Genomic DNA, 12,285 nt, shown 5'->3' on the forward strand with positions numbered 1-12,285 from the left:
GCCACCTCACCTCGGACAATTTTTGGCAGAACTGATGAAAGGGAAGGACATGATGGTATGACAATGTAAAAATAATGGAATTGGACTGATAAACTGCTGTGATTCTTTTTGTGATTACTATATTCAAGTAAACAGTACAGGTTCCTTCTTACTATTATAAAGATGCCATGTATTTTTTTTTCTTATTATAAGCTGGAATTTCACAAAAAAAAAAAATCATACTATTAATTCCCTTTAAGGTTCAATTGTGTATTTTATTAATACTTTTAATTATTTATGAGTTCCTATGAATAATATCTAAGATAATGCCCAGCCAAGCACCAGTGACATCACAGAGTTGGGGAACAGAGTGGAACTCCACCTACTTTTGAACTAGACTGGTAGGTACTGCTTCCTACTCGGCAAAACAGGGTTTCATTTCTGAAGCTATGTAGGGTTTCTCTGGACAGAGCTTAAGCTCCACTGATTCAACAGACAGAGAGCTACAGTCAGGGCCAGGAATGCATTATTCATAAGTCAATCAAAATCACCTTCCTTTGGCTTATTTGCTTCAGCCAAAAGGTAATAATAATCCTGTCAACCTCCGAGGTGCCAATTCTAAATAACAATTAGAGCAACCATTTATTGAGCCCTCGAATTGTCAGATTGTTACAACCATGGCCACAATATGTCCACCCATCTCTATATACCCCTTGTGATACATCTATGTAACTTCTCCCTCAAGAGGTAAAGTCTCTTTCTCTCTATCATTACCTCCCTAATGGTAATTACTGTAATCATTCTGTTTTAATCCTTTTTTTTTTCTTTTAGCAGTGCTGAGTATTGAACCCAGAAAATAGAATCATAGAAAAATGTTCTACCATAGAGCCACATCCTCAACCTTCTATGATGTTTTTAATTTGTGAAAGGAAAAAGTGGGGTGGAGCTTTTAAGCCAGATAAACTAATAATAATTGTTAAGTGTGTGTGTGTGTGTGTGTGTGTGTGTGTGTGTGTGAGAGAGAGAGAGAGAGAGAGAGAGAGAGAGAGAGAGAGAGAGAGAGACGGGGGATTAAACCCAGGTAGACTTTACCACTGAGTTACATGCCCTGTCCTTTTTTAAATTTTTATTTTGAGGCAGGGTCTCATTAAATTGTGCAGGCTAGCCTCAAACTTCTGACCCCTCTGGGCAGCCTCCTGAGTAGCAGGGATTGCAGGCAGGCAACACCACAACCAGCTTTTGGCTTTGGTATTCATTTTCTACATAAAATATAATACTTCAACTTATTTCAAGTAAATAATAGTGTGTATAAGAAGAGACAAATTTAAAACACAAATAGTTTACTTATGAATGAATACAGACCTATATCAATTAATATTTTATATTCAACTTCCAAGTGATTCAAAAATACATAGAGTGGGATTTGTTTGTTTGTTTGTTTGTTTTGCTACTGGGGATGGAACCCAGGGTTGATTTACCACTTATTTTTTTAGGTCTTGTTAAATTTCTGAGCCTGGCCTCAAGTGTTTGATCCTACTGCCTCAGCTTCCCAGGTCACTCAAAATTACAGGCGTGTGCCACCACACCTAACTAGTGCAACATTTTTAAAGAATGCATGACACTGGGGTGCTGTATTCTCAAAAATTTGTTTTGAAAAATCCTACTGAGTTTCTCTGATACCTTCATGAGCTTAGACATCGCTAAATATCATGCTTCCCTAGGCACTAGAGTTATTTTGGCATTTTGTTTCAGACCTTGGCAACCTCCTTCAGGACCATTCCTTTTGATTGGTTACACTTGGGTCCACTTGGGCACACTAATGACCTAAATACCAATCAATGAAATGTTACACTTAATTTACTATTTTTTGAGCACCTGTTAGTTGTCTCAGTGCTAGGTTGTGTGGCAGAGACAAAGTATGGGCCATGATCTCTAATGAAGCCAAGAATGTGTGCCAGGAGTTGGCCGTGTTATCCCCTCCCTTCAGCTTCTCTGTTCATCAGGTGAAAGATCTGGCAACCATCAACACAGCAGCTGTAGTCATCCATCCAAAAGATAATTGTTGAAGCTGATGTACCTTGCTTTTACATGCCTGTGAGTCAGGATTAAAGGAACTGATCGAGGCCTCTGTGACCATGAGCAAATTGCTCATTGCCAGCTTCTTGCCAGGTCGCCTACTTGGTTTCCACCTCCCACATCATGTTTGAGGTCTGCTAAGATGTAGGAGGTTTCTAGTATGTGGAATTTTGTCAAAATGAATCCAAATACTATGTATATTATTATGCCCTAATAAAAAAAGGAGAGTTCAGACCTACACATTTGCAATATACCCCAAGTCACAAACAAATATTTTAATTAGAGATAAATACCTTGCCCTCACTGCCGTTGAAAGTACCCATCAGAGAGTGGTTTTCAGCACCTACATGTTCATTGCTTCCTTTTCTAGACCTGCTCCATTTTCATTATGTGGCTAATGATGAAACTGCTACCAATTGCCTTGGCAACATATCCATTTGCTAAAAGAGGAAACAAATTCTAAGGTTTAAATTAATTTTTCCTTGCCAGATCCCTTACACTAAGTTAGGAAATGGTTTTTAAAAGCAATAGATATTAATACCCTGGAAAATAGTAGCAGGAAATATTTCATGCAAGTTGCCATTTATGAAATATGTAAGCATTTTTGTTTTTTAAAATGAATCAAAGCATGTTGGTGCCATTACTATTCTTTCATATTCTCCATTAAAATATGATTTACTCTTACCATATGCTATACTTAGTCTTCTAGTAACTGTAGATCTGAAGACAATTAAAGGTTAGTGCTTTAAGACTAGAATGTGCAAATCAGATAAAAATGCAAGGCTGAAACTCCAGAATCTCCAAATCTTTATTGTAGGTTCACAACAAAAGGGATTGTGGCCTCCTAATGTGGTTATCTGTTATTTACATTCCACTTCAACTCTCTTGTGGTTTTGCTCTTTTTTTTCAATCAGATTATGTTAGTAAATGAAAGACAAAAGTAGAAAACAAATTTTCAAAATTGAACCTAAATGCCAAAAGCTGGCAAATGCAGAACAGGCAAACATCACAAAAGGACTCCTAGCATTTTGTTTCCATGTTTCGATTTGTTGGCCAGAAGCTACCTGTAATTGTTACAAAGAGTTTGCTCACAATTTAGGAAATCAAGCAGGCACTTTTCCCAAGAAACAAGGACAGGATAGGGCCTGCATTCTGCTGGAATGGAAGCATATCTAGACTAGGTTTGGGGGCACAATGCCAAAGACCAAATACTTCTTCATCCTGTAATTAAACTATTGCTATTGCAATAGAATTCTCACTTCCCAAAGGATCATTTCCAGACGTGTATCTGTTTCTTATATTCAAAGGGAGTGTTCTACTGAACCTTTGAGTTCAAAAATTCAAAATTTACCTTGGTTCAGTTTGTTTTCTACTTATAAGGAATATTACACAGCAAATGAGTGGGTTACCTAGAATCCATAATGATATCCAAGTGACTATTTTTAAAAAACAGGTTGTTATTCCATTTATTAAAAATTTCAAAAGGTAACCAGAATAAAAAGTAAGAGAAACCAGCATTGCAAATTTGCACTAATACACTGAATGAACTAGCAGATTGATTGTTCCCAGTCAAGTCTGTGATGAAAATGCTGCTCAGATTATACTTTGACTGCAGGCTTGAAAGACCTTGGGCAATCCATGTGACTTTTTAAAGGATATCAAATTACCTAAAGAGTTTGAAAGCCTAGATGCTAATTACTAATAGTCATTGAGCATTCATTATATGCCATATAAGGTATCAAATGCCTTAGTACATGTTTCATTCATTCATTTATTCGATATACCTATTGATTACTTATCCTAAGCCCTGGAGAGCAGGAGTGAACAAGACAAAATCCCTGCTTTCAGGGTGCTCATATTTGAGTAGCAAAACAATTTACAAGTAAGGAAACCATGAACTATGTGAGGTGAATATAAGGGCCATGTAGAAAATGAAGCAGAGAAGTGAGATAGTGAGTGACTGGGTAGGTGCATGTGAAAGGGTATCATTTAGGTGATATAGTGACGTATCACCAGACACCTGAAGGAAGTGAGGGAGTCTAGAAGTGGATCTCTGAGTAAGGCAGAACATTCCTTATACCCTACCTATTGTTCAATCCTCACAACAGCACTACATGAAGATATTTTTATTGTTCCCATTTTACCGATAAGAAAATTGAGATGTAAAAATATAAAGAAACTTGTTTATGGCCATGCTACTTACAAAAGACAAGCTAACATTTGAACCTAGATCTTTTTTTACTCACAAGTTTTTGTTTTGTTTTATTTTTTGCAGTACTGATTGAACCCAGAGCCTCACACACCAGGGCCTCAGATGTGCAAGTTCTCTACCACTGAAGTTAATCACTGGCCCTTTTAATTTTATTTTGAGACAGGGTCTCACTAAGTTGCTCAGGATGTTTGCAAACTTGTGATCCTCCAGCCTTAGCCTCAAAAGCTGTTTTTTCATTTGTTGGTGTTTTCTTTTGTTTTGGTTTTTCAGGACCCGGGCTTAAACCCAGGGCCTTGTGCATGCTAGGCAACACTCTCCCACTGAACTACATCACCACCCCACAAGCTGTTTTTATCACCTTTCTTCCATCAAATCACACAACTATCTACTAACAAGATTCATATGTGCTCAGTTATTGGAATCTCCCTAACAGGATAATCAATTATGTCATACTTTGAAAAAACTGAAAGGAAAAAAGTGAAATGAGGGTCTGGGGTTGTAGCTCAATTGTAGGGCATTTTATCTCGCACATGTGAGGCACTGGGTTCAATCCTCAGTACCACATAAAAATAAATAAATAAAACAAAGGTATTGTGTTCATCTACAACTTTTAAAAAAATTAAAAAGTGAAATGAGGCTCACTAAAATAAATAAGAAAAATTTGTCTTTATTCCTCTGATGTGGGATCTATATGGAGGCGGAGCTGACCTTCATAGGTCACAAAACACAGGCAAAAACCAAAAGACATGCCTCAGATGACCCTGCAGGCACAGGTATTGAAAACATCTTTCAAAGCAGCAGATGTGGGACTGCCAGAAGAAGCCATGAGAAGGGAAAGAGGGAAAAGACAAAGAAAGGACCCAAAATGGAGCTTGTTGTTTGAAGTCTCTATTACCACTCGCCTTCAGTTCATCCCTCTGTTTTCAATTAAATCTCAGCATAAGAGTTGGATGTTTACATCTAGTTGCATAATTGAGCTTTACACAAGGTGTAATTTACTTAAAGACTGGTCCTGCTGGGATAGGAGAAATTACTCCAAGATAACCATCCACAAGTCTCCCACTTAAGCATTATATTCCACAGGACCTTTGGCCATGTGGCCTGTTAGGAAGGGGTGATAAAACTACTACCACTCAGTTCAAGCGTTTAGTCCCTTGATTTCCTCTGCTCCCCTCATCCCATGTTCATGTTAAATGCAAAGCCATATACTCCTGCAAGTGTAGAAAGGTATGGATAGGAAAACGGAGAGGAGGGAAGCTGTGTTCTCCAGTTACTCCAAGCCTGAATTAAGTGGAGTTTTTGTTGTTTTTTATATTTTGTTAGTTGTAGATGGACACAATACCTTTATTTTATTTATTTGTTTGTTTGTTTATTTATTTATTTATTTTTATGTGGTGCTGAGGATTGAACCCAGGGCCTCACATATGTTAGGCAAGTGCTCCACCACTGAGCCACAACCCCAGCCCCTTAAGTGGGGTTTTACAGAAATTGAGAGATTTGAGGGAAAGTGAACATGCAAATCCAAGCAATCAAAGGGAAGATTATCTTACTTAATACCAAGGATAGATGTTTTTCTTTCTGCTTTTCACGTCCAAAGAGGAAAATCAGGACGAGTGGCTTAGGCTGTAAATTTCAAAGTCAAAGACCCTTCCTGTTGAGGTTAGCTCTCAAGTTCTTAGGAGTCAACTGTGTGTGAAACATAATTAATAGCATGATAAATACAACTTGTAGAAGATGCAAGTAAAAGTCGGAGGCCCCTTCCATCCGTCCCCCTACAAAAAGCCTGTCATAAAGACAACTTAATCAACATTAACTGGACTATTAAAAAGTACTACCTATTAAAAGTTAGCTCTTCCCTAATGCTTCTTATTGGAGTTTCTCTCTCTGTGGGTGTGTTCATAAGAGAGAAGTGGGTGAGCAAGAGTGTACTGGGTACAATTTGTGTATCTGCAAGGGAAACAGAAGCTCTCAATGAGGAAGAACATATGTTTCTGGGACTGCATCTGTGCAAAGTACACAGTCCTGAAGTTGTACTAAGGGAGAACTCTTAAAAAGTCTTTTATTTCCCACACGTCATCTTCTTGGCACATTTTCTTTATATTGCCCTTTCCGCTTCACCTATTACCCCTTTCTCACTCTCAGATCCAGGTAAAACACGAAATATTTCCAACAGTCCGTCAGAGCCTGACTAACAAGATCGACTGCTCGCTCGGGAATCCCAGAAGCAAAACTCAGTTCAAGAACAGAAGTGATTCTCCAGGGCGCACCTGTCTGGAGGGCGGCCCCTCCCGCAATCAAACGGAAATCATATCTTTCCCGAGGGCTGGGCGGAGTCCGAGCCAGGCAACAGAGCCTGTGCAGCGCTGGCAGGCAGTACCGAGGTGACTTCGACAATGTGCGCGACCCCGCACAGACCGCGCCCGCGCGCATCTCCCGATCTCCCCGCGGGCGGGTCAGGCGCGCCAGGTGTCCGCGCGCGCGCCCCGCCCCGGCCCCGCCCCCGCTCCCGGGCCTGAGTGCGCGTGCCCGTCCAGAGCCGCGCCCCCTTCCCCAGGGCAGGACGAGCGCACGGCCCCAGAGGCCCAGCTCCCCACCACCCGGCCTCTCACCGGCGCGGGGGGGGCGGGTCCGGGGGCGGAGCCCGGCGGTGAGGCGGGGCTTGCGCCCGCGCCCCCAGCTCCGCTGCGGCTTCCACCGCAGGTCCCTCGGCAAGCCAGCGGCTGGGTCGCCTACTCCAGCGCCATGGCAGCCCCCGGCTCCCCGGCTGAGTGCGGCTACATCAGAACCGTCCTGGGCCAGCAGATCCTGGGACAACTGGACAGCTCCAGCCTGGCTCTGCCCTCGGAGGCCAAGCTGAAGCTGGCGGGCAGCAGCGGCCGCAGTGGCCAGGCGGCCAAGAGCCTGCGGATCCAGGAGCAGGTGCAGCAGACCCTGGCCCGGAAGGGCCGGAGCTTTGCGGTCAACGGTGAGTAGAGCCCCGCCGCCCTATCTGCCCCCACCCTGTCCCTCACCCACTCTCCTTCATCTTCCTCAACCTAGTCGCCCGACTCTCTGCTTTCTGGGGGTGCGAAACCCTGTGGTGTTTTGCCTACCTGTTGCTCGTCGTCCCTTTGTATGACCCGCTGCACCTCCACTCTGACCAGCTTTCTTGGGGAAAATGCTGTTTTCCCCATCACCTCTTATTCAGTTTTGCCATAAATGTATCTATGCATATTAAAACGCATATATCTATGTTAAAGAATTCAGCTGAATATTTCAGCCCTTTTTTTGCTTATTCCTCTGGATTTCACCCCTCTGTTAGAGGGCACTTAATCTGGAAACTCAGAGGATCCATATACACTTTGAAATTCTATGCAGAATTTTGGTGTGCACAAATATTTTTCTGGGAGAAAGCGCCCTTAGCTCTAGAGTCCCAGAACTACATAAGTAACTTTAAAAAGAAAACCTGAAGGCACTGCCGCTCTTACAACCTGTAAATTGGGAAAGTGCTGCCTCGCCCAGGTACTTCGGGGCGCTCCACCCAATGTACATGGCGACTGGTTGATCTAGGAAGTGAACAAATTGGGTAGGAGGCTTTGGGCTATAACCACACCACCCTGCGGTGGAGGAGGAGGTAGGGGACTTTGGCCCTGCTGGCAACAACCCCGCCCGCCTAGCTAGCCGGCTCTGGAGCGCGGGCTGTGTATCCCCACCCACCACCACTACCACCAAAGTACATGTGGGTGTCAAGGCTGGTTTCTCCAAAAAATTAAACCCTGAGGTGAAAGGGGCTCGCTCGCTCGCTCTCTCTCTCTCTCTCTCTCTCTCTCTCTCTCTCTCTCTCTCTCCCTCTCTCCCTCCCTCCCTCCCTCCCTCCCTCTCTCTCTCCCTCCCTCCCTCCCTCTCTCTCTCTCCCTCTCCCTCTCTCACTCACACACACACACACACACACACACACACACACTCTCACACAATCAGTAGACAGGATAATTGGAAGGGAAAAATGGCAAACCAGTTGTGAAAATTAGAGAATATGGTGTATCCTTTTCTCACCTGCTAAAGTAGGATGATCAGAATGGCACGATAACACTTGTTTTAGTTGTTTAACTGTATTGTTGTTGTTGTTGGCTTATTACAGAGAGTGGACGATGAAGTTGGGATATCAATTTGTTCCTACAATGTTCAACTGTCTCTGCAGGAAATAACTTAGGCAATGGCAAATGTAGAACCCATTAGGGGGTTAAAAAAAAAATTAAAACACCAGTCCATACATATAAAACAGCAGCAGAGTCTGGAGGCTGTACTGTTTTCAACTTGCAATAAACGAATCTTAAAGAGACAGGTAGTTTATATTTACATACTTTAAAAAGTAAGCAGATGTTTAATGATTGTAAGCTATGTAACTTAGTGCCTACTATATCCCAAGACTGGAACTGTGTGTTTTGCATTCATTGTAATATATTTTAATTGTGAGCTAGGTATTTTAATTCCCATTTATAGATAAGGAAATTCTAAGCAGTTAAATAGTACTCATATCCCCATAGATAATAAGTGGTTGAACTGGTATTTGAATTCCTAAACCTAAGTTTCTAAACCACTCATCAGTTATGTCATAAAGTTTTCTTATTATTAATGCAAAGAGGGATTTACTAGACCCGCCTTTCTGTGGTCCCTTCCCATTTTCCTCTAAATAAAATTGAGGAAGTTCGGAGAGGGTGAGAAGGTTTAGACAATACAGAACAGATACATTAAGGGCGGGAGGAGTCTAGCTAAAGACTCCAGAATGAATGAAGCCAGTCTGACCAGCAGAATCATTCAGGACGCTCCCTGCAGTCTGAACATTCACAGGTCCAGTGCTAAACTACAGCTAAATCAGCTTCCTCTACTTGGGGGACACATACGATGCATATTAGATATTCTTTCTTATCCTATGAAAGTGACCAGTCAGGAAGAGCAGGCAGATATCAACTATTAAACAGATGGAGCCTTGAACTGAAGGAAAGGGAGATTTATGGAGAATCTATTATTTGTTTGGCTGGGTTTTAGAATTTCATGTGTTTGCATTTCATTATACCTTTAAAACAGATGTGATAGATAAGAAGATCCTTTTCACATGTGAAGTATATGTCCATCAACATTTTTTTGGAAGTTTAGTCTCAACCTCTCAAATGACCTATGTTCTTTACCACATGGTAGACCAGCCATTGGTGAGCTCAGCAACCATCAAATGAGTATGTTTATATAGGGGACCCTGCAAGTGCTGAATTAAACGTACATACTCTGCCTTCTTTAAAGAATGAAGTTTAAAGCTGAAAGTAGGGAGTCTCCCACTAGAAAAATGTATTAACAAATGAAAAGTAGGGAACCAAAAGAACGGCTAAGACCTTATGGAGTCTAGAAGTATGTTACTCCCAGCTGAAGGGAATCTTGAAAAGCTTCAAGGAGGAATTAGGATTTTAAATCTCAAAAATGTAGTAGGATTCGACACAGGGATGTGGTTGGAGAAAGAACATTCTAGGAGGAAACAACATGAACATTTCATAGTTCACAGAGTTGATCTGGTAGAACAAAGGGTGCTATCTTGGTGCTTCTGCTCAAATGCTTGGGGCAACTACTTGAGCGGCTCTTCCAACTAAGGAATAAAGCGTTTGAAATATTTTGATTACAACAGCAGCTTCCCAGCAAGCTGAAATACACTCCACAGCCTCCACAGAAGTGTAACTCAGCCAAAGAGATAAGGCAGCAAACAACACCTTCTTACTTTAAAGCCTCAGCTTTCTGAGACTCAAAAAGGAAATTAGCTTCAAAGGAATTTAACATTAGCATGCCATGGAACAATTACCAAGGGTAGTTCATATGTTGTTTAATTAAAGTTCTTTGAAAAGGTCTTGGGGACTCATGATGGCTTGTGAGTATTGTTGTTATTATTTCCGTATTACTGTCCTATCTCAAGTTGAAACAGACAGGCAATTGTTGAAATAGTGCTGGCCTGGAAAGAATCCTGTATCAACAGGAGAAATTCTGGGAAGAAAAAACCTGGTGTTAAATGCAACTCCTCAGCCCTGGAGACTTCTGAATTGTTGACATACCTGTGAGGTTGAGGCAGCAAATAATGTGCTGAAAACAAAGCTGATTGGTTGGTAAATATCTTGCAAGGGTCTTTAACCTTTCACTTCTTTCTAATGCCTCAGTATACTGGGTGGTTTTCACTGTAAAGTACTCAACTATTTTTGGTGTTTTAAACTGTGCTGAACATTTTTAAGTTGACCCTCTTGGGTGTAGGGAAGGTTCTGAGGTGCATAGCCTTGTTGTAAAATGCATGTGTATTGGAGTGAATTTTTAAAATTCTTTTATAAAAAGTCACAATAAAAATATTTAAAAATTGCAAGTTTTAGCAAAGGGGAAAATCAAAACTGTCCATATCCTGTTTATTACACCTACTTATTATATAGTTCTTTCCCTAATCTTGGGTGCCTCAGTAGAAATATGGTCGTGTTTTAAATTATTATATGTAATGCTTATAGCGTACAATGGACAATATCTTAATGAAATTTATAACTTCTTTGGGACTCCACCATAAAAACTGAAAGCATATTATTTACTTACATGATTTCCTGGTGATGCTGCTTTGACTATCTATGATCAGAGTGAATTCTGGAGAAAGGAATGGAAATTTGTTCAGGGTAACAAAAAAAAAAAAACAGTAGTTAATAGGTGCTGCTGGAAACAAACAAAAAGTTACACATTGTTCAAATTCTATATGAATTCTTTGCCAAAAAGGAATTCAAGGAATGAAGCAATTCTGGGAGTGAGATGACTAATCATTCAGAACCTAGAAGGGATCAGGAAAGGAAAACAAGATATGGTGGGGTGACAGGGCCATGCCTTACTGCTCTGAGAGTGCTATGTCGGTAGCACCTCTAGATTTAATGTACCTCCACATCTGCCTAATATATCCCATGGGCACTGTTCCATGTCTAGAAGATTGGGTGCAGTAAGTTAAAAGGGAAAAAAAAAAAGTGGCTTTTTTGTTGTTTTATTTTTTTTAAATTCTCAATGTACATATTACAGTGAAGTAGAATGTGAATAAAATCGTGCTAAAAATAAAATAAGCTTCATGCTACTAGAAATGATGAGAACGTATCTTTTATGGGTTAAATTTTATGGTTGAATGAGGGTCTAGTAAGGATGCTTCAGAATCAATGAAACTAATAAACTACAAAGATCCAGAGAAACAAAACTGAATATAAAAATACATTGTTCGGTGTGCCATGGATAAGATGCAGGAAATTAAGAAGAGTACTGTTCACTTACACCTTTAAAACATGCCACTAATGGCATCTATGCCCTGTGCTAGTGATTCCACCATCATGGGAACAGAGGGCCACTCGCTTGAATTAGATATTCTAGGCATTCATTGTGTACATTGGCTCATTCTCCTAAACTGTCATTTATGATATCAGCTTTAAATTTTTTTCTCATGCATTAACATAAGGCTATATGTCCTTACATTTATTTAACACCAAAACCAAATTTCTGATCTGAGCAATTAGCAATTGAAACTATTAAAAGTTTTGATTTGTTTTCTTCTCTGAGAGAACAAAGATTATTGGCAACCTTGCTATGATAGTTAGAAAATGCAATAACAAATATATTGCTGAAACCTCTGGAGTTTATAAATTATACTTGATTATCGTAGCCTATAAGATCATTTGGTTCCATCTCAATGATATTCAAGAACTTAAAATTAAGCTGGGTGTGGTGGCACACATCCATAATGCCAGCTATGTGAGAGAGTGAAGCAGGAGGTTCACAAGTTCAGTCTGGAAAATTTAGTGAGACCCTGTCTAAAAATTAAAAAAAAAAAAAAAAAAAAAGCCTGGGGAGAGCAGGCTGGAAATGTAGCTCAGTGGTAGAGCACCCCTGGGCTCCATCCCCAGTACTAGGGGGCAGGGAGGGCAGGTAAGAATTATACAATTCTGAGATGAATGTTGGATTCCAGCTATTTTGTATATGTACACATATTGTAAAGTAACAGT

The 12,285-nt window shown here is 40.7% G+C and overlaps 1 protein-coding gene across 1 annotated transcript in view; it reads left to right on the forward strand.

Moving 5' to 3' along the window:
* Positions 1–7,009: 7,009 nt before the first annotated feature.
* Pkp2 (plakophilin 2) overlaps positions 7,010–12,285 on the forward strand; it is a 72,215-nt gene continuing 66,939 nt past the window's right edge. Inside the window, exon 1 of the mRNA XM_027934179.2 lies at positions 7,010–7,232. Within this exon, the coding sequence (XP_027789980.2) occupies positions 7,010–7,232 (223 nt within the window). The remainder of the gene's footprint in view (positions 7,233–12,285) is intronic.

The sequence above is a fragment of the Marmota flaviventris genome, chromosome 3, assembly GCF_047511675.1.
Source record: "Marmota flaviventris isolate mMarFla1 chromosome 3, mMarFla1.hap1, whole genome shotgun sequence".
Classification (NCBI taxonomy): domain Eukaryota; kingdom Metazoa; phylum Chordata; class Mammalia; order Rodentia; family Sciuridae; genus Marmota; species Marmota flaviventris.